This window comes from Dreissena polymorpha, chromosome 11 (assembly GCF_020536995.1).
Source record: "Dreissena polymorpha isolate Duluth1 chromosome 11, UMN_Dpol_1.0, whole genome shotgun sequence".
Classification (NCBI taxonomy): domain Eukaryota; kingdom Metazoa; phylum Mollusca; class Bivalvia; order Myida; family Dreissenidae; genus Dreissena; species Dreissena polymorpha.
The window spans coordinates 82,574,179-82,598,002 of record NC_068365.1 but is presented as its reverse complement, the minus strand read 5'-3'; the positions used below and the strand labels follow the sequence as shown (position 1 = coordinate 82,598,002).

Genomic DNA, 23,824 nt, shown 5'->3' with positions numbered 1-23,824 from the left:
ACTGGATTGTCGTTACGAAGACATCACATTTAAACAAAAACAAAAATCCATAAAAGTAGATAAAGTCCGACCTGATTAGCCTGCGCGGACTTCACAGGCTAATCTAGGACGATACTTTACGCACATGCATCAAATCAAGTGTTCATAGAACGAGGTTTATGTGTACGCATGTGTTTGAGCACGTTTTAACCCATTTATGCCTAGTGGACTCTCCCATCCTTTTAAATTGGATCAATTTATTTCCAAAATTAGGAATGTTTAGTATACTTATTTCTATATTAAGAATATTTCTTACAGAAATTCCTTTAAGCAAACAGCGCAGACCCAGATGAGACGCCGCATTATGCGACGTCTCATCTGGGTCTACGCTGTTTGCAATGTCCTTTTTTCAGGACGCTAGGCATAAATGGGTAAATGTGTACGCATGTGTTTGAGCACGTTTTAATAAAAAAAACTGTTTAACAAAGAATACGATTAAGTCTTTTTATTTAAAGAACTACCGTCAACCGGAAAAAAAATTGAACAAACAAATTCTACTTGCACTCACCATTCTCGATGTAATTAATGGCAACCTTGATTCTTCACAGTTTAAAATTCACTAAGCTTTTTAACGGTAGCGACTGATTCACCAATAATTTCCCTCCAACTCCAGAAGAATTTCTTGTTTGTGATTTTTTTTATTTAATGCAAGCCAATGCTGTTTCTAAGAATTAACAAAACTCATGTTTTATAACGATACTTCTTTAGACGGTAAATACTGTACAAGCGGAGAGAATCGTCCCTGTTTATCATGTGCACAGTATAATCTGGGATGGAACTTTACATGCATTACAGTTTTCCCAAAGCGATACTTTTTCAAGCCATGTAACCCTGTTAAATGTAGCCACATGACCCTGTTAATGAAGCCACGTGACCATGTTACAGGAGATGTGCCGGGAGCTGTGGTGTCTGGACGCGGAGGCTCAGTGTATCACCAACAGTATCCCGGCCGCGGAGGGCACCGCGTGCATCAATGATACACATCACTTCCACGGGGTAGGCGATATTTCGGACATTCACACCGCTATATACTGATCAGCTTTATATTGTATATTTTATGGTCTTATTTAAAACGTCAGTTTATCGACGCTGTTCTACTGACAAGTCTGACACAGTTAGAAGCTATCTTGCGGTAGAATCGCCCGCTGGCATAGTTGTTTCAAGGTTAAGTCTGTTACTTTTATTCTGCTTGTCTTTCATAATGTTTGCAATCGTGCGTGATTTCTTATGGTCGGTTAGAAGGGTGCAAATACGACAGCTCGCAAAGACGAAAGAACGACAAATGACATAAGTGTCATAAGGTAAATATGTCGTTCATGCGTGTTTACGTGGTCTGCGTGTTGACGCCCTCCAGACTTGCCTGTTAATCATTTGTACAATGTCTGACGTCCATTTTCTGTCTGCAGGCGTGTTATCGCGGGAACTGCGTGAAAAGCGACTTCCCACCGGAAGTGGTTGATGGCGGCTGGAGCGCATGGAGCGGCTTCTCCGAGTGCTCCCGGACATGCGGCGGTGGAGTGATGAACAGGCAGCGAGCATGCAACAATCCAAAGTAAGTGCAAGAAGTATAACATAATATTTGCTGATATTTCTACGGAAACATTATTGTTGTTTTTGGAAAACTTGGCTTAATTATTGTGCTCACATGCTCATCAGGGCCGACCTTCTCCACAAGGACTAGATTTTTGCTAAGAGACTTCCTTTAAACTATAAAAATTCCATAAAGCGTCGCCCTCTTCTCCGATAAGCCTACGTGGATTGCACAGGCTAATCAGGGACACTTAACGCAAATGCATTAAGCCCAGTTTTCTCAGAATGAGGTTTAAATAAACGACGAAACACATTCTGTATTCACACTTGCAGCACAAACATAGTAAACATAAGTTACCATTGCAGTTTGAAAAAAATCTCAGGTTACGTTTGATTTAAAATATTTCAGCGTAAGCGTAACTGGATATCATTGTTTGTTTTCAGATCATTATGTGACTTATAAGAAGTTTACCGCATGATAATCTTGAAAACTCAAGCAAACCATTTCTATTAACCTCATATTAATTGACTATCTTAACAACAATTCGTGATCTACAGTCACCGTAACGGAACTTGTAAATTAAAGCAGAGGGTATAACATGATATTTTTCCTTTTACCATAAAGAAGAGGTTATCACGAACGGCTTCTACTTGCCAGATAATAAATGAATATGTAAAACCTTTCCAGATAATATTTAAAATAAAATAGTAGATATGAGGTTGACAGAAACATGTCACAATAAGTTGCATCTTAAACCCGAACATGCGATAGGACTTACCACCACCCTAGTGGGCTTGGTTTATCAGTTAAACTGATGAAGATGGGGATTTATATTTGAGACACGCTCTGTGAAAAGGGATTTTTATGCAAGTGCACAGAGTGTCGTCCCAGATTAGCCTGTGTAGGTCGCACAGTCTACTCAGGATGCCACTTTCCGCCTAATTTTAATTTTTTGTCAAGAAGAGTCGTCTTTTTAACGAAATATACAATAAAAGCGGAAAGTGTCGTCCCTGATTGTTCGGACTGAAAGGCTTATCTGGGATGACACTTAACGCATAAAACCCTTTTCTAAGAGAACGCATAAAACCCTGTTCTCAGAGAACGCATAAACCCTGTTCTCAGAGCGTGTCTCAATTTTGTTGTAGTGTAAATTTTACTTATAGCACAGTTGTAACTCAGCTGAGTTGACCAGCATAGCAGCAATCAGTGCTCATGTTATAAACCAAGTTGAAAGAGATAAATTCAACTACGATGATAAAATTTGCCCGCATTTAAACACATATAAAAACTTCTGTAGCGGAGCAGCTTTTTACATCACATGACCAGAGACAATAGTAGCTTCTCAAACTTTGTCTTCAAATTGCTTTGGTTTTGCATACTTTACATGAATCTAGTGATTTTAATTTGGGTCAAACATGACAAATACTATCGCCATTCTATAGTTCTTGTAAATGCCATACACCGAGGCAATTGTAACTATAAATTATAACTATTTCAATAGATTTATCATATGTACATGTAATTAAAAGTGGCTGCAGATAAAATGCTGCAAAAACAGCCACCATTAGAAATAAGACTTGTCCAAACTTCCTTTTACTCTTGATCCTCATATTTAATGTCAAGTTTCTGTGAACTGAAATCCCGACGTAAGTTTGGTGCACTTTCAGGCCGAATTTGAATTATGCTGATAAATAACTTACATAACATGATCATTAACACGAAACGTACGTGGTTATAATAAGGTAATTCCACACTAACATATCATTCAATGGATATAAAATAAAGTAGTTCTGAACAAAAGTAATTTGTTTCGCTCGTATATATCATGTTTATATATTTTGTTTATTGTACGACATTATAATGTACATGATTTTGTGCAGACCTGAAAACGGAGGCAAATACTGCGTTGGAGAGAAGATCCGATACAAGTCCTGCAACATGAAGGTAAGTTGTTTAGCTACCTTAACACACACTTTCAATGTTCTAGTATATGTGCGCACTATGATACTGATAAGCCCGAATCATTTTCAAATAGACATTTACTGTTCAGGAAAATGAGCTGCGTTCTATGAAAACGGGGCGTAAAGCATGTGTATAAAGTATCGTCCCAGATAAGACTGTGAATTTTGCATATTAAGATAATTAGAGACGACACTTTCCGCTTTACTCGAATTTTCCTTAACAAATCCAGTCTATGCGTAAAATGTCGTCCCTGATTAGCTTGTGCGGAATTCACAGGCTAATCTGGGACGAGACTTTACCCGCATACATCAAGTTCCGTTTTTCCAGAACGGTGATCAAATAAAAGCAATTATACAAAGCACTTATCGCTTTATTCCCGCAGCAAAAGTGTGCAGACGGCGCTGTAGACTTTCGGAAGATGCAGTGCTCGGAGTACAATACTATCCCCTTCCGGGGCCGCTCCTTCAACTGGATACCTTTCACTGGATGTAAGCATAAGCAGTAACACGTAAAGAGCGACAGAATGAGAGCAGAAGTGAATACACGTTGAGTTTTGATGAAATAAATTGTAGAACTTATTGAATTGGCAGAATTGGCAACGGTCACTTCCACTACAGCAAGGAATGCAACCGATATACGGTACTCAGGGGATGTAATAGATATACGGTAATCAGGGGATGTAATAGATATACGGTAATCAGGGATGCAATAGATTCACGGTACTCAGGGATTGCAATAGATGTACGGTACTCAGGAGATGCAATTGTTGTGCGGTACTAAGCGGTTGCAATAGATGTACGGTACTCGTGGGATGCAATAGATGTTCAGTACTCATGGGATACAATAGATATACGTTACTCAAGGGATGCAATAGATGTACAGTACTCATGTGATGCAATAGATGTACAGTACTCATGGGATGCAATAGATGTACAGTACTCGTGGAATGCAATAGATGTACAGTACTCATGGGATGCAAAAGATGTACAGTACTCATGGGATGCAATAGATGTACAGTACTCATGGGATGCAATAGATGTACAGTACTCGTGGGATGCAATAGATGTACGTTACTCATGGGATGCAATAGATGTACGGTACTCAAGAGATGCAATAGATGTACGTTACTCAAGAGATGCAATGAATGTACAGTACTCATGGGATGCAATAGATGTACAGTACTCATGGGATGCAATAGATGTACAGTACTCGTGGGATGCAATATATGTACGTTACTCAAGAGATGCAATAGATGTACGTTACTCAAGAGATGCAAAATATGTACAGTACTCGTGGGATGCAATAGATGTACAGTACTCATGGGATGCAATAGATGTACAGTACTCGTGGGATGCAATAGATGTTCAGTACTCATAGGATGCAATAGATGTACAGTACTCATGGGATGCAATAGATGTACGGTACTCATGGGATGCAATAGATGTACAGTACTCATGGGATGCAATAGATGTACAGTACTCATGGGATGCAATAGATGTACGTTACTCAAGAGATGCAATAGATGTACAGTACTCATGGGATGAAATAGATGTACGGTACTAATGGGATGCAATAGATGTACGGTACTCATGGGATGCAATAGATGTTCAGTACTCGTGGGATGCAATAGATGTTCAGTACTCATGGAATGCAATAGATGTACAGTACTAGTACTCAAGGGATGCAATAGATGTACAGTACTCATGGGATGCAATAGATGTACGTTACTCATGGGATGCAATAGATGTACGGTACTCATGGGATGCAATAGATGTACAGTACTCGTGGGATGCAATAGATGTACGTTACTCAAGAGATGCAATAGATGTACGTTACTCAAGAGATGCAATAGATGTACGTTACTCAAGAGATGCAATAGATGTACAGTACTCGTGGGATGCAATAGATGTACGGTACTCATGGGATGCAATAGATGTACAGTACTCATGGGATGCAATAGATAGTAGTAGTAGTAGGTAGTAGCAGTAGACAAGTAGTAGAAGTAGTAGTAGTAGTAGAAGTAGTAGTAGTAGTAGTAGTAGTAGTATTAGTAGTAGTAGTAGTTGTAGTAGTAGTAGTAGTAGTAGTAGTAGTAGTAGTAGTAGTAGTAGTAGTAGTAGTAGTAGTAGTAGTAGTAGTAGTAGTAATATAAGTAGTAGTAGTAGTAGTAGTAGTAGTAGTAGTAGAAGTAGTAGTAGAAGTAGTAGTAGTAGTAGTAGTAGTTGTAGTAGTAGCAGTAGCAGTAGCAGTAGTAGTAGTAGTAGTAGTAGTAGTAGTAGTAGTAGAAGTAGTAGTAGTAGTAGTAGTAGTAGGTAGTAGTAGTAGACTAGTAGTAGAAGTAGCAAAAGCAGTAGCAGTAGCAGTAGTAGTTGTAGTAGTTGTATGCCATGCTGTTACATATATATGTATATATATAACCCTAACCTAAACCATATACATATATAATGTAATATACAAGCTAACATAAAGCCATGTATTGTGCAGCTCACGGTAGCCCGTGTGCACTGAACTGCATGGCAGAAGGTTTCAACTTCTACACTGAGCGCGCCAACAAGGTGGTTGACGGCACGCCGTGCTATCCTGATACCCTTGATATGTGCATCAACGGAGAGTGTCACGTGAGTAGCATTACGTCCAAAAATTGTATGTTGTTCTAGAATATAATGGCTTTAATATCATTAGTGCCGTTGTTGATTTTTTTAACAACGAATAAAAAATCCTTACTAGTGCATTTTCCATTAAATGTCAATTACTATTAATTAATTGATTATCACTCACACATAAGAATCTGCTCCCAATATTTTAATGATAATTTAGTACATATACAACAATTTTGTAAAAATGGATGATTCTTCATATATCCGACATGAAACTACATAAATCTCGGTTAAGAATACACGTACTTGGTTAAATGCATGTTCGTATGGTGTCGTCCCAAGATAAGAACGTGCAGGCCGCACAGGCTTATCAGGGAAGACCGTGAATGACGCACAGGCTAATCAGGGAAGACCATGCAGACCGCACATGATAATCAGGGAAGACAGTGCAGGCCGCACAGGCTAATCAGGGACGCTTCAACCCGGTTTTTGCCAAGAACAGACTTCCTTTAAACGAAAAATACCATTAAAGCGGAAAGTGTCGGCCATGATGAGCCTATGAGGACTTCACAATCTGGGACGGCGCTTCAATCGCATGCATTAAGTCCAGTTTTCCCAGAACGCGGCTTACTTGATTTATTTTGTTGCCAGCACGTGGGCTGTGATGGGGAGCTGGGTTCCGCTGCCAAAGAGGACAAGTGCCGGGTGTGTGCGGGCGACGGCAGCACGTGTCATACCATATCCGGTATGGTGGACAAGTCTTTACCTAAAGGAGGTGCGTACTTTTAACTCCGCCTGCGTCTGCATATTGTGCCTATATGTCGAAATTCTTCGGGGGCATATAAACAGTATTAAAATCAGATTCTGCTTTCAGTTGTACAATAGGCAAAGCAAGGTAGGATGTCTGCTGCTTGGATTGCAGCAAGAGAATAATTGCGTTTAGGATGTCACATGTTTATATTGCAGATGGATGCTGAGTGTTTGTGTGATATTGAATTTAAGTGAGATACTGTGTCTGTATTGCAGTTAGGTGGCTATTGTGTCTGTATTGCAGTTAGGTGGCTATTGTGTCTGTATTGCAGTTAGGTGGTTATTGTGTCTGTATTGCAGTTAGGTGGCTATTGTGTCTGTATTGCAGTTAGGTGGCTATTGTGTCTGTATTGCAGTTAGGTGGTTATTGTGTCTGTATTGCAGTTAGGTGGCTATTGTGTCTGTATTGCAGTTAGGTGGCTATTGTGTCTGTATTGCAGTTAGGTGGCTAATGTGTCTGTATTGCAGTTAGGTGGCTATTGTGTCTGTATTGCAGTTAGGTGGATATTGTGTCTGTATTGCAGTTAGGTGGCTATTGTGTCTGTATTGCAGTTAGGTGGCTATTGTGTCTGTATTGCAATTAGGTGGCTATTGTGTCTGTATTGCAGTTAGGTGGCTATTGTGTCTGTATTGCAGTTAGGTGGCTATTGTGTCTGTATTGCAGTTAGGTGGCCATTGTGTCTGTATTGCAGTTAGGTGGCTATTGTGTCTGTATTGCAGTAAGGTGGCTATTGTGTCTGTATTGCAGTTAGGTGGATATTGTGTCTGTATTGCAGTTAGGTGGCTATTGTGTCTGTATTGCAGTTAGGTGGCTATTGTGTCTGTATTGCAGTTAGGTGGCTATTGTGTCTGTATTGCAGTTAGGTGGCTATTGTGTCTGTATTGCAGTTAGGTGGATATTGTGTCTGTATTGCAGTTAGGTGGCTATTGTGTCTGTATTGCAGTTAGGTGGCTATTGTGTCTGTATTGCAGTTAGGTGGCTATTGTGTCTGTATTGCAGTTAGGTGGCTATTGTGTCTGTATTGCAGTTAGGTGGCTATTGTGTCTGTATTGCAGTTAGGTGGCTATTGTGTCTGTATTGCAGTTAGGTGGCTATTGTGTCTGTATTGCAGTTAGGTGGCTATTGTGTCTGTATTGCAGTTAGGTGGCTATTGTGTCTGTATTGCAGCGTACCAGGAGATTCTGAAGATTCCTTCAGGGGCCATGCACATCCAGATACAGGAGGCGTACGAGTCACACAACTACCTCGGTACGTACGAGTCACACAACTACCTTGGTACGAACGAGTCACACAACTTCCTCGGTACGTACGAGTCACACAACTACCTCGGTACGTACGAGTCACACAACTACCTCGGTACGTACGAGTCACACAACTACCTCGTTATGTACGAGTCACACAACTACCTCGGTACCTATGAGTCACAAAACTACCTCCGTACGTACGAGTCACACAACTACCTCGGTACGTACGATACACGCAACTACCTCGTTATATATATAGTCACACAACTATCGCGGTATGTATGAGTCACACAACTACCTCGGTACGTACGAGTCACACAACTTCCTCGGAACGCCCTGTCTAAACGTATGAACCTCGTTCAGGGAAAACTGGGCTTAATGTATTTGCGTCCAATGTCATCTCATAATATAATGTTCATGTTTATATAGAAGTAGTTCTGGCTACCACGACTTTCAATACTATATAAACTGTACGCTGAAGTTTCTTAAGCTAATATAGAAGAAGCTTATCAGCGACGCAACCTTTCGCTTAAATTTTATTCTGAACGAAAATCCAGTTTAGGAGGAAAGTGCTGTCCGTGATTGCGTGAGCGGTCTTCACAGTCTCTTCCGGGGTGACACTTAATTCACATGCATTAACCCTTTCCCACTTAGAAGTAAAGTGAAAATGGCTATGTGCATACAGCATAAAACCAGAACAGACTGCGAGTAACTCGCAGTCTGTTCAGGTTTTATGCTGTTTGATGCTCATCAATATTTAAGGGTTGGAAATGAAGCCTTTAAAACTTGAATCTAGTAAGAAAGGTCTTAAATTAAATTTAACTTTCTAAGGGACTACAAATGCGTGAAGATATGTATCTAACGGGTAAACGGTTAAGTCAATTTTCCCCAGAACGAGACTGAGATTGACTATTAATTTGCTTCTAGGCATATACAAATAAATCAACCATTCAAATCTAAACCTTACTTTAACCCATTTATGCCTAGCGTCCTGAAAAAGGCATTGGCAAACAGCGTAGACCCAGATGAGACGCCGCATAATGCGACGTCTCATCGGGGTCTACACTGTTTGCTTAAACGAAATTCTGTTAGAAATATTCTAAAAATAGAAATAAACATACCAGACATCCCTAATTTGGGAAATAACTTGATCCAATTTAAAAGGATGGGAGAGTCCACGAGGCATAAATGGGTTAAATATAAATTAAAACCGGGCGGATGTGTCCATTATTGTGTGAAATGTGTACCCCGAGAATTCAGTGGTTCCACAGTATATAATGAAAAGCAAATCTACATAGATATTTCAGAAGATAAGTTATCTATTTGCTTCATGTTATAGAATCTTATTATGAATGTTTTACGCAGCGTTGAAGAGTGAAGACGGGCCATTCTACATCAACGGAGACTGGACGATTGACTGGCCCCGGAAGTTCACTATCGCCGGCACGGTGTTCCACTATGAGCGGCAGAACGACGCTCCGGAAATCATGCGAGCAGTTGGACCCACCAGCGAAAACCTCGTGGTCATGGTAATATCACAGTGAATGTTTGCTGACTGGGTTTTAATTGATGGTTTAACAACATAATTAAGAAAGAATAGAAATCTAAAAGCACAGAAAAAACATATACATTTAGTGCCAGTGATAAATTTGTGCGAGAATGTTGTTAATTTGCGTTACATTGTGTATGTTTATATAACTGTATAGGCTGGTATGACAGATATTCGGTACCTAAACCATTTATAAGTCTGGAGGACCGTTTCAATAAACATCGTAATACACATTAACTATACGTTATATTTTTCGAAGATGCATTATTGCTGAAGTCCATGTCATATGTTTATAAATGTTCAGTACTTAATTACATTGGCATCTCTAGCGCCGTATATATTTGACGAGCATAGCGAGCTAGTTCGTCTACTTATTAAGATTACAAAAATCTCTCGTATGTTAACATTGTCGTACGTTTGTTTAGGAAACGGTCCCTGTACTCGTATTTGAGTCGCGCTCTGGCAAAACGGGAGTTAATGCATGTGCGTTAAGTGTCGTCTGAACAGGCTAATCAGCGACGACACTTTAAGTATAAACTGGATTTAATTTAGACGAGACTTCTTTTAAACGAAGTTTCATGAAGGCTTAAAGTGTCGTCCTTGATGAGCATGTGCGGACACACAGACTAATCTGGGACGATACTTTACGCACATGCATTATACCCCCTTTTCACAGACCGAGGTTTATATGTTTTCCATAGCTACTCATGCAAGAGGACAACCAGGGTGTGCAATACGAGTACAACGTGCCGTACAGCGCCTCCACCGGCAACGTGACCCAGCACACGTGGACCCACTCCTCATGGACCGAGTGTTCGCATTCCTGTGGCAAAGGTGAGTGACAAAACTTTTTTCGATTTTTTGGGAACTTTGGGTTGATTGAAATTATATTTTTAACGAAAATCCAGTTTAGGCGGAAAGTGTCGTACCTGAGAAGCTGGGCTAATCTGGGACAGCACTTCACGCTCATGCATTAACCCATTAATGCCTAGTGGACTCTCCCATCCTTCTAAGTTGGATCAATTTATTTCCAATATTATGGATGTCTAGTATATTTATTTCTATATTTAGAACAATTCTTACAGAAATTCCTTTAAGCAAACAGAGCATGATGCGGCGTCTCATCTGGGTGTACGCTGTTTGCAATGTCCTTTTTTCAGGACGCTAGGCATAAATGGGTTAAAACCATAGTAAGACCAGTTTTCCCATAACGAGGCTCACATAAACAGCAGTTTTTATAGCCCAGCTTCTTTTACATTTTTAAATGATAATTTCAGATAGATCCTTGAAAAGGAGAATAACCACAGTCTGTCGGTAAAAAAATGTTTTAGACTAGCGCAATACGTGTATTTCAACATCAAGCATCACATAACGCCCCTTGTTTGCGCATTAGTACTTTATAAACATTCTTCATATCTTGTTTTCATTAATAATCTGTTCAATGGACTGTGCCGGTTTAACTGGTTATAATGATTTCAGGTATAAGCAGATCGGAAGCCGTTTGTGTGCACAAGTACCGGAGGACTATTGTGGAAGACGGCCATTGTTTCCCGCAGCCAAAACCCAGCCACCATTACAAACACTGCAACCAAGAGCCGTGTCCCTCAGAGTGAGTGCCAACGACATTCTAAATCCAGCCTCAGAAAAGTGATCTTTTACCCAGCACATTGTCCACCGACATTATTATCACAAACGCGTCGACATGGTGTCCACCAAAATTAACATCATCGTATTATTTATATCTCAGTATACAGACATTTTTCAAGGTAATTCAATACGAAATGCAAGCAGGAACTATTCGTAATGTATAACACTATATGTATATCTTTACAAAGTAAGCATGACAACGTGTTTAACCCATTTATGCCTAGCGTCCTGTAAAAAAAGGCGTTGGCAAACAGCGTAGACCCAGATAACACGCCGCATTATGCGGCGTCTCATCAGGGTCTACACTGTTTGCTTAAACGAAATTCTGTTCTAAAAATAGAAATAAATATACCAGACATCCCTAATTTTGGAAATAACTTGATCCAATTTAGAAGGATGGGAGAGTCCACGAGGCATAAATGGGTTAATGAGTCTCAATGTTGTAATACTGATTCAAGCCTTACTCTGGGTAACCAGGATTCAATGCACGTGCGTATATTGTCGTCCCAGATTAGGTTGTGTGGGCAACCTACTTCTGGTTTTTCTTTGGAAGGGACCGCCTTTAAAAGAAAGATTCCATTAAATCAGTATGTGTCGTCTATAATAAGCCTGTGCGGACTGCAAAAGCCGATATGGGACCACAATTTACGCACATGCATTAAGCCTGATTTCCAAGACAGAGATTCATTTTGTGAACCTTTTATCTTTTATCTCATTAAGCTATAGTAAGGGCTCAAAATTCAGTGTTATGAAAACGGTGTTCCTATATTTTCGACATTCTATACTTCAGCTGGGATGTGGGGGAATGGAGTCGCTGTAGTCAGACATGTGGGGGCGGAATGAAGACGCGCACAGTCCTGTGTCTCCAGCGGATCTCACAGGAGGAAGTAGTCACACTGGACGCCTCGGAATGCCCGGGGGAGCAGCCGCCATCGGAGCGCCAGTGTAAACGCAGCAATTGTCCTTCCATGTGGGTCGCCGAGGATTGGACAGAGGTTGGTAGGAAGAATGGTTACGTATGCCCTTTTTCGGTTATATTTTAACAAGTTCGTTAAAAAATAAATTATTCGAAAGCGAAACTATGTTTACATGATTGTTCATTTCTGCTCTGCCAGTGCTCTAAGCGGTGTGGTCGCGGAGAGATGGTGCGACATGTATATTGCATGACGAGCGACAGGGAGATGTACCTCGACGACGCGGAGTGCGAGGCTGCTAAGAAACCGGCAACCATAGCAACCTGCGTCAAGATGGCATGTCAGCAACCAAAATGGGTTGTTCAAGATTGGTCTGAAGTGAGTTCAAATGTTGTAAATTCTTTTTATTCCATTACCTATTCAGATATCTATAATTAACAAGCGGATTTAACTTCAATTCGTGACTCTATTTTCCCACTCGGTTGCTTAGTTTGTCGCATTGTGTAAATATTCTTTTTTAACTCGGATACAGTGATTTTATGTGAGTACGTGTTATTTTATTTAACGCAAATATAGTGTTATTATGTAAATATTCGTTTAAGTCATTGTATATCAACATTCTTTTTTAACGCAGATTTAGTCCTATAAAGTAAATAAGTGTGTTCTAACGCAATTTCGTCATTTTATGTTAATAATCTTTTTTTATGCAAATTAAGTCCATTTATTTAATTACTCGTTATTTAACACAGAATTAGTCTTGTTGTGTAAATATTAGATTTTAAGGCATATAGTTGCCATGCATTAATCTTGTTCATTAAAATACATTATACTGGATACAAAAACATATATTAACTTATACACACTTTGAAACCGATGATATATACATGCATATTTTGCAAGCAAAAAGTTTGTTGTCCATTTCCGAGCTATTGTATTATCGTATATATAAATATATATATATGGTAATTTCTACAACTTACTGATGGCAAAATATGAGTCCTTTTTATTTGTGAGCTTTGCCTGTACACAATACGCGATGACTAGTAAGTGGTTTTGTTCTTGGTATCAGTGTCAAGGTCGGTGTGGCGAGGGCTGGCAGAGGCGACAGGTGGACTGTATAGACCATGACGGGGAGCCAGGTGACAAGTGCGACCCTGAGAGCCGGCCAGCGGACGCGCGGCGCTGTGACATGAACTGCGAGGAAGAGCTGGCTACACACGACGGTGAGACGTCAGTCGCAAACCCGTATTCATAAATAATATGTTAGGCATACGGACAATTATTAAATTTATAGCTATTTCTTTATGTAAATGTTTATTTATTATTATGTCAGAGCAAAGACCTATAGAATTCTATAGGTCTTTGGTCAGAGTTATTATCCCAGGAAATGATAAGACATAATTGAGTCGCGTTCTGTTGAAACTGGACTTAATGCACGTGTGTAGTGTCGTCCAAGATTAGCATTTGTACTTTCCGCCCAAACTGGATTTTCGTTAAGAAGAGACGTTCTTTAAACGAAAAATTCCATTCAAATGGAAAGTGTCATCTCTAATTAGCCTGTGCGGATTGCACATGCTTATCTTAAACGACAAATTTCGCACATGATTTTATCCCCGTTTTCCCAGAGCGAGGCTCAATTAGTCTGATGATTATATTCCTGTTATTGACGTTTCGGCAGTGCCATTTTATACGGATTATTAGGGAATAGTCCTTTTTAATTAACATGTTAAAACAAGTACATTATGCTTTAAAATTATTCACAGCGTATCTATTCAGTTATGTACAACTTAAAGACTTCCGTGAGAGCTTGCTGTATACCGACCCATGCCTAAGAGTCTATTGTTGCATGTGGGCGTACCAACATTATTTTTTGATACAAATTGAAAATTAACCATATCTTCAAACAAACTATTAAAACCGAAACCTTGCGTTCCATGTTGAACTGAAAATGAACTCTTACGTTCGACATGATGGCCGCATTTACAACGAACTAACCATAGACCTGATCATCCAAATGAATGATATTTTGTCAAAATATTTTTCTATTTCAGAGTGTGTGGACAACTACAACTTCGCCTACTGTCCTCTTGTACTGAAGTTCCGATTTTGCGACCGAGAGTACTTCCTCAAAATGTGCTGTAAAACATGTCAGATCTCAGGAGCGCTTACCCCACAATAGAGCTATGGCAGCCGAGAACTTTTGAGTCCTGTTGTCAGAAAACTGGGCATAATGCATGTGCGTATATTGTCGTCCCATATTAGCCTGTGCAATCCACACAGACTTATCGGGGACGACAATTGCCGTCTTTATGGTATTTTTTGTTTAAATGATGTCTCTTCTACACGAAAATCCAGTTAAGGCGGATATTGTCGTCCCTGATTAGACTGTGCGGACTGCACATGCTAATCTGGAACACCACTTTACGCACATGCATTAAGCCCAGTTTCATTAGAACGCGTCTCTTTTTATTCTGCGATATCATCGACTATATTTGTAGAAGTACTTTCCACCACTCTGCGATATCATTTACTATACTGAAAGAACTACTTTCCTCCACTCTGCGATATCATTTACTATAATCCCATTTACGAAATCATTATATAAATACTCCTATTTGCGATATCACTGACTGTACTCATATTTGCAATATCATTTACAATATTGCTTTATACGATATCATTTACTATACTGCTATTTGCGATATCATTAATTATACTTCTAGTTGCGATACAATTTACTATAGTCCAATCTGCGATGTAACTGACTTACCTAGAAATATATCACTGACTAGACTAATAAAACGATATCATTCATAATACCCCAATATGCGATACCATTGACTATTCTCAAATCTGCGATATCGCTGATTATACTCCCCTCTGCAATATCATTTACTATACTCATAGAACGATATCAATGACAATACTAAACTCTGCGATCTAATTAGCTGTACTCCTGAATTATCATTGACTATACTCCTACAACAGTATACCGTTAATTGACCATACTCTTCGAAGCAATATTATTGACTATACTTCTAGAACAATACAATTGACGATACTCGAATCTGCAATATCATTGACTATACTCATAGAACAATAAAATTGACTATACTCTAATCTTCAATATCATTGACTATACTCTTAGAACAATAAAATTGACTATACTCTAATCTTCAATATCATTGACTATACTCCTAGAACAATACAATTGACTATACCCTAATCTTCGACATCATTGACTATAATCCTAGAACAATACAATTGGTTATACTCTAATCTGCGATATCAATGACTATACTCCTAGAACAATACAATTGACTATAATATGTGATATCATTGACTATACTCCTAGAACGACATCACTGACAATACTCAACTCTGCGATATAATTGTCTGTATTACTGGAATATCACTGACTATACTCTAATCTGCAATATCATTGACTAGATTCATAGAAATGTCACAATGAGATGCATACACCTTTGAACATGGAATTTTACAGAGTACAACAATAAAGATCTTGAAATACTGACAATAACTTGAGGGTTGAGCCATGTTTAACTCATATTATGAACAAAATGAAATGTCAGTGCAGCATAATCGTTCATTAAACGTCAGTTGTGGATCTGGGTATGTACTTGGGGGTTTCACTCCAAAGAACCATACACAACTATAATTGTATAAATGTGTTGTGTTTTCACTTTTATTATTATGAAGTAGTATGAAATATATTTAAGTCAATATTGTGAATACATGCATTAGAATAAATCAAAATCTCACATAGGAAACAATAATTCATGATTTTTACAGTAAAAAACGACAGTGCAAAGTAAATATTTGGCAACAAGACAAACATATATTGAAACATATTGCATACATGTAAATATATACAACATTGTTATAACATCAATAAATGATTATAAAAAGTGGCATAGCGGCAGTATATAAATCCAGTCTGTGGGAAATATACTTACAAAACGTAGTGCTTCCACTCCTCACGCTTATCTATAGAAACATTTACTAACAAAAATACTACAGCATGAATTCATTAATATTTATCATAAATTTTCCTTCAAACAGAATCCTGATGAAAGAATGCTTTTTGCTGTATTATATGTTGTTAAACTATTTGTGTAAATAAAAGACAAAAATCGTACATCAGTTTCCAACCCTTTACATGTTGAACAGTGGAAGCGAAATATTCTGTTGTTTATAAATCACATGAAGGTGGAAAGGTCAAATGAGTCCCTTCCTGGAAAAACTGACATCAAATCTTAATTAATGTGCTTAAAGTGCCGTCTGGGACGACACTTGATGCATCGTCTGACACCCCCGTCTATTCATTACATTACCCTCCATTCCTAGATGAACGGAGCGTTATCAGCAGCTGTGGGTATCCGACGATGCACTTGATGCATTTGTTGTATTTGTCAAGTCTCTTATGAGCAAAAATCCAGTTTGGCAGAAAGTGTTGTCTCTGATAAGCCTGTGTGGACTACACATGCTAATCTAGTACAACACTTTACACACAGTTATTTAGTGTACAGAGATTCCAGAACAAGACATAAATGTAAAAGGACAACATACACATACTGACAAGATCTAACAGAGGCAGACTAGCTGTGTAGGAGGCCGGCTAGCAGTGAGGCAGGATGAGGCAGTGGTTGGAGAGCGGTGGACACCACTTGGGTTCCTTGTTGTCCAGCAGGTACTTGGCAAACGTCACGCCATCCCACTCCTTCCCTGTACCGGCTTTCTTCTCCAGGTACATACCTGCAGTAAAAACACAGCGTTGAACATGATTAAACATGAGGTATTAACGTAATGCCCATGCAAACTGAGGGATAAAACCAATATAGACACTACCCTCCCCAGATATCCTCCCTACTGCCAATAATGATCCGATTAATTGATGGCAGCTGCTATCCAAACAATGAATAGGACTAAAAAAGTCGTCATCACTATACCTGAAGTGTGGTTTTACACTTATACATTTTTTTTAAGTTTGTTTAAAAAAAAAAATAATCAAATATTCAATTTAAATTTTTTATAAATATTTTGTTGATTTTTTAATATTCAAACATTTGTTCCAATACCTTTCCTAAACCAATTAATTGTTGTTTTTTATGAAAAAGAAAACCCTCTGAATACCATGACTCTACTGAAATATTAAAGTGTTAAGGCAATGTTTGAGGTAATATTTAAGGCTCGTTCTGAATAAAAGGGTTAAATGTATGAGTGTAATGTCGGCCCAGATTAGCCTTTGCACGGCACACAGACTAATCAGGGACGACACTTTCCACTTTTATTGTATTTTTCATTAAAAGGAGGTGTCTTCTTATCAAAAATCTGTTTTATGCAAAAATGGTCATCCCTGTTTTACCAGAGCCCGGCTCATAAATAAGTCGTGTTTTGAGAAAACAGGGCATAATGCATGTGCGTAAAGTATCGTCCCAGATTAGCCTGTGCAATCCGCACAGGCTAATCAGGGACGACACTTTCTGCTTTTATGACATTTTTCGTTTAAATGAAGTCTCTTCTTAGCAAAAATCCAATATAGGCGGAAAGTGTCATCCCTGATTAGCCTGTGCAGACTGCACAGGCTAATCTGGGATGACACTTTACGCACATGCATTATGCCCAGTTTTCTCAGAACACAACTCAGATATTCTTAAAACATAATATTTGGCATTTTTCTCTTTTATGAAGTACCCGGTAAGCAACACAAACTTTTGATTTATTGATTAAGTTTAATTGATCTTGGCAAAAATATTCATAATGGAGTTAGAGTAACAGACATCATGGGTACACCCCTTGTTTAATTATTACCTATATCAGTGCGTGGGGGCAAGGATATGCTTCTGTTCCAGTTGGGTTCCTCCAGTTTCAGAAGATCACGCACACTTTTGGCAACAATCTGAAACACAATCTAAAGTTTATTTTAAAGGGACTGTCAACCACGATTGACGAAAAAAAAGTTTTAAAATACCGTATTTTCTTATTATTAATAGTTTATATTGATTAAACTATCACGACTGGTATATTAGATTACTTGAAAAAAGTTCATATTTTCAGTATATTCGGTAATAAAATTTCACGATGTGAAATCGAAAGTACATTGCGAAAATAGGTGACATAACAATATACACACTATAAAAAATGCAAGTAGATTGATCATTTTATATATAAAATATATACAATTCACTACGCATGCACAATTTGCATTCCTGGGTTTACCATGTGACGATGATGATCAATCTACTTGCGATATTTATAGTTAAATGGTAGCTACCTGGTAGACATACCCAGTAAAATTTATTACCGAATATACTGAAAATATGAAAACTTTTTTCAAGTAATGTAATATACCAGTCGTGATATTTTAATCAATATAAACTAATAATTGTAAAAAAAACAGTATTTTAGAACTTTTCTTTTTTTGTCAATTGCAGTTGACAGTCCCTTTAAGAATCATTCTGGGAAAACTGAGCTAAAAGCAAGTGCATTAAGTGTCGTCGCACAATAGCCTTTGCAGTCCTCACAAGCTTATCAGGGACAAACACTTTCCATCTTAACGGTTTTGCGTTTAGAAGAGACTTCCTTTCAATAAAAACCCCCCTGAAAAAACAGAGTGTTGCCCCTAATTAGCCTATGCAGACTGCACAGGTACATTTGTAACTATAGGGCAACACTAAACGAACATGCATTAAGCCCAGTTTTATTAGAACACTGCTCATTTGTCCATAAATAATTTTTTCTTCAATAGCTGAAAGATTTATCTGATAGCATGCATTTTTAAAATCTATCATGCATACACAGAAACTTGTTGATTGATTTACTACTCAAATTAATTATGGATTAAAACTGATTTATCAGTTATAATCAATGTTTCATGTCATATACCTTAATATGTTCGAAGTCTGTAATTCCAATATTTGGCAAATGTGCTGCTGAAAGGTGGATGAGTTTTTGTCCGTTGATCAAATTTTCTGTAATACATGCCTGAAAACAATAACTTAAAAGCTTATTAAGTATTTCTATTAAAACATGCTTTCCTATCATCTCTTCATGGTAAAACATTAATTGATATGAAATGAAGGACCTGAATCTGTTCCCCATACATGTCAGAAATTTTCAGGTCTAAATCGGGAAAATCCATAAAAAATGTCGGAACATTTGACCAAAAATCGGGACACCTAAAACGATCAATCATGCAACCTTAAATGTAGTCAGTTATCGGTATATTACTTACAAAATCTCATAATATCTGGCCAATTTTGACAATAAATGAGTTTAAAAATTTCATGAACACAAATATTCTCCATTTGCTGGAACTTACACACACATGTGCAGTGTGCAATATGCTGATGTAATATGGGGCATGCTTCTATATGACATCCAATTGATAGAAACATATGTAAATCATGTAAAAATATGGGGCATGCTTCTATATGACATCCAATCGATAGAAACATATGTAATCATTTAACACATTGTGAGCAAATCAAGCACTGTTTTTACTCAACCAATCATCAATTAACTTTAAATTTAGATTGATGCAAAATGTACAAACAATTTTCTGAAAATAAGTCGAAAACAAAAGTACATTGTTGTGAAATATCAATGTGTATCAGTCAGCACTCAATTTGTTTGAAAGGTTTTTAGCCTCAGGTGTTATAATGCACAGAATACTGCATAATAATATCTTTGGCAGCTTGCTTTTAATTCACAAGATGCATCTATCGATAGCAATTAGCGACCCCTATCATACAAACACTATGGTGTGAATGCCTGATAAAATCAATAATTTTCCAATAAATCCTTGATAAGGTGTCGAAAACAACACTGGTGCACTAGAGTGGTAGAAATGGTTTGTTAATAGGGGGGGGGGGGCAATAAAGGGATAAGCGATGGTAAATTTAAACCAGAGGGAGCTTGAATAGCAAATTTTATTGTGAACTTAAAGAATGTATGTCGTTTTTTACGAATGTCGGGACCAATTGCCACATACTCGGACGCCTGAATAAAAACCACATATGCTGGACTGTCCCTTCTAGATTGGGACATCTGGCATGTATGCAGTGTTCATTTATGGTGCTGAATGACCTTCACTTTAGGAATACATTCACAAGGAAGGGGCGTTTTGTTGACAAGTGATGAATGAATTTCTGTATACATAATATTATTTATATTGACATTTTTAATGTACGAAGTGTAATGATCAGCGAAGCCTGTTAAGCACCTAATACCCTAAGAGACCTAGCTAGGTCACAGTGGTGTAGTGGATGAGGTGTCCGCCTAGCGATCGGGAATTCGTGGGTTCGCTCCCTACTCGGGGAGCGTTCTCATTATCGCCTCCATAGACACCAAGTACTGGTTCTTCCCAGGGAACGGACTCGATAATGTCCATATCTGCATTCAGTGATTAAACCATTAAACCTAGATAGACACATGTCTTTCCTATTGAAACATGCCAGCGGTTTTAAATTTCCGAAAAAATATTATTTGTTTACAGCGCGAATTTCATGGTTCACTGATTCAGCCATTAGCGGATCGCTTAGGTCTTTATCGGATTACATGTGTATTGTGTTATTTCTTGAAAATTTTGACACAGCATTTGTAAAAAATAATTGCAATATATGTACATTTCCAGAAAGTAATTAATTTCTGCGTTTCATAAGACCAAGTTCATGGAAATCACTGCACAATTGATGATGTAATGGCTGTTAAAAGCGATGCACCCTATATTCGGGTCATTTTGAGTTGAATACATTGTTACTGTATATATATAGAGATTTGATAGTGAAAAATATGTTTTCAGAGAAATCAATTTTTCGTTATAATTTGATTATTTTTCATTAAAAATGATGTTTTCACTAATTAATATCATACCCACACGCTAAGCACATGTGTATTGAACAACTTCAATTGAGTTTATATTTATTTTGAGACAATCCCCACATTCCTGAATATGGGTCACCACATGTCCGTTATTCACTAAATCCCGAGTTGCAGCTTTCATGCTCAGAAGATTGCGGTGGTGTAGTGGATGAGGTGTCCGCCTAGCGATCGGGAGTTCATGGGTTCGAACCTCACTCGGGGTGCGTTCTCATTAACTCCTCCATAGACACCTAGTACTGGTTCTTCCCAGAAAATGGACTCGATAATGTCCCTCTGCCTATAATGCTCGAAAGAGCGGTTGGCAGTATATAAAGATAGATAGATATTTTATAAGCTGAAATAATTCGCGTTCAGAATAAATCTGAACGCTGAAACTCCGGTCTGTAAAAACCATAACGAAAAATAAATACAATACTATTATATCAATATGCTTAAAATTGCAAAATAATATTACCAACTCATAAAGTTTTAGTTAAGAAGTCCATTTTTACCTCAAATAGCGTCGAATTGAAGTTAAAAGGCATAATTTGTTTCAGTTAAACTTCTGCTTATATCGCAATACAATCACTGACCTCTCGCCATGTTATGAAATATTTAAATATCAACCAATCAGAAGAAGGCATTACGGTGTAAAAGGCTGCGTTATCGATTAAAATCTACCTGCAGTATACAGCAGGCACAGCGATTGGAATTGAAAATGTGAGTAGTGTGTTGATTTAAATTGGCCAGGCGTGCAAAATTGAAAGAGTCAGTACCGTAAAAAGTTGTGTATAAGGCGCACTTTTTTACCCCAAAATTTCATTTTAAAAACTTGATGCGCGTTATGCACAACTACAGCCATGCCAAGACATTTTTTCCCTGTCAGTTACCCAGTTGGGGTAATTCGTATCATTCTGTTTCCCGGTGTTTAAACTGTAACTATGTTAACAATAGTGTTATATTTACGATCTGAATAACATGGACAAACATTATAAAGTTAACATAAATATTTTCTATCTTTTTCAGGTACGTACAGAGCATTGAAATCAAATAAATTTGAAAAAGAGAATGAAAAACAAGGAAGCCATTTTTATTTAAATGTTATTGTTTTCCCACAATATTATACCCGACTGTACTAGTGTTACACAATTTATTTGGATGCACTTGTCGATTTACAATAGTATGTCAGCAAGGTCTTTCCCGATATATTTATGCTTATTTTTCTTGCTTTTCAAATGTGTTAATAAAATTGATGTTGTGTTTGTTTACACGTTTTCATACATCTTGTCAAGATTGAGGATGTGGTTATCAAGCAATTTGCGTCATCTGTCAAGTTTTGTGTAGCTGGGCTATTATCAAAACATGCGAACCGGCAAATGGCTTCACACCTCCATTGTTTGTTTATCGCCGGTAATGTCTTAATGATGTTGAGAAGTTTGAGTCGTTAAAGTCTCCTGTCAATTATAGACACTCGAAAAGAACGCATGATATCAACAATGTAAATAAACGCGCGGTTGTGAATAAGTCATGCGTGAATAACCACGTGACAATACCAATCGATAATGTCAGTTTCTTAGTTATAACTAATCCATCCGTTATGTGTACATCTCCACGATAAAATCGTGGACAGTTACTTCGGAGACATATGATGAAAACCTTGATGGTATCCTCGTGGAAAGTGTGCATTTCATGCATAATTCATTTCAATCCAAACATTTGTTTTTACGCATAATATGATTAAAAAAAACCACAAACTTGTATCATTATCGTCTTTAAAATAATTAATAATTGACGCAATAAAGAACACGGAAGATTGGCAATGTAAATATAACGATTTTCAGTTAGCCTGTGGTACGGAATTTTTCCCCCGATTTGTTTGCTTCAAAAACTTTTTTCCCGCTTTTTAAGCTTAAAAAAGTAGATGCGCGTTATACATAAATGCGCGTTATACACAGCGTTTAACGGTACATAATTCTTACGGAACATTATTGAGAAATGAATTATCTACACAGGTATGTAAATATTATTGCAATCCGTTGATATTAACTGTCTGATATCGGGGCTTGAATGTTGCACACCAAATTCCTTGCGCATCAATATAGACAAATAAGGAAAACTCTCGCTATTAAAAAGATAGAGTGGACTATTGACGCTAAGAGTCTGCCAAAGCAAAAATCATCAAAAGACTCTTAGCGGCAATTTATATTGACTAGATATTTTATATGGTATGGCACGCATCAATTTGGTTTCTGAGCATTCTTACTTTTGTAAAGGACACATAATACTAAAATATTAGCAAAAATAAAAGTATTTTGCAAAAAACGTTTAACCTATCCGTTACTTACTAAAATCCGCTACACCAATCGACTGTATTGTGTACATATACATAGATAGACCTTATTAGTGTAGACGCGTCCCATACAGTTAGAATCAACCGATTATTTTTACTAATTGCCACTAATTACCCGGTAAAATGGAAATCCTAAATCTTCAATCCAGTCAGCAACTTGCTGCACGTTCCAGTATAAACACTGGGGCACTCGGTCATCCTTCAGATCTTCGATTGCGCTTTTCATCGTCGCCATTTGTAAACGTCTCCAGGCAAACAGAGTTGTTTTCCCAATCACCTGCTGTTGGGTGGATTGCG

General features: G+C 37.9%; 3 protein-coding genes across 5 annotated transcripts in view; 1 reads left to right on the top strand and 2 right to left on the bottom strand.

Moving 5' to 3' along the window:
* The window catches only part of LOC127849979 (A disintegrin and metalloproteinase with thrombospondin motifs 6-like), a 30,255-nt gene extending 15,723 nt beyond the window's left edge, over positions 1–14,532 (top strand). The window contains exons 10-23 of the mRNA XM_052382715.1: positions 925–1,035; positions 1,446–1,591; positions 3,451–3,514; positions 3,915–4,020; positions 6,017–6,150; positions 6,781–6,904; positions 8,108–8,188; positions 9,550–9,713; positions 10,435–10,567; positions 11,213–11,342; positions 12,171–12,375; positions 12,496–12,672; positions 13,364–13,517; positions 14,346–14,532. Coding sequence (XP_052238675.1) covers positions 925–1,035; positions 1,446–1,591; positions 3,451–3,514; positions 3,915–4,020; positions 6,017–6,150; positions 6,781–6,904; positions 8,108–8,188; positions 9,550–9,713; positions 10,435–10,567; positions 11,213–11,342; positions 12,171–12,375; positions 12,496–12,672; positions 13,364–13,517; positions 14,346–14,473 — 1,857 coding nt within the window. The 3' untranslated portion in view covers positions 14,474–14,532. The remainder of the gene's footprint in view (positions 1–924; positions 1,036–1,445; positions 1,592–3,450; positions 3,515–3,914; positions 4,021–6,016; positions 6,151–6,780; positions 6,905–8,107; positions 8,189–9,549; positions 9,714–10,434; positions 10,568–11,212; positions 11,343–12,170; positions 12,376–12,495; positions 12,673–13,363; positions 13,518–14,345) is intronic.
* The window catches only part of LOC127851894 (translation initiation factor eIF-2B subunit gamma-like), a 488,689-nt gene that overhangs the window by 409,893 nt on the left and 54,972 nt on the right, over positions 1–23,824 (bottom strand). The gene's annotated exons all lie outside the window — the stretch shown is intronic.
* Positions 15,987–23,810, bottom strand: LOC127851897 (sterile alpha motif domain-containing protein 15-like). Its single transcript, XM_052385851.1, has 4 exons — positions 23,643–23,810; positions 19,201–19,299; positions 18,127–18,214; positions 15,987–17,070 (listed from the first exon to the last, which is right to left on the bottom strand). The coding sequence occupies exons 1-4, from the start codon at positions 23,760–23,762 to the stop codon at positions 16,934–16,936; spliced, it is 444 nt and encodes a 147-aa protein (XP_052241811.1). The 5' UTR covers positions 23,763–23,810; the 3' UTR covers positions 15,987–16,933.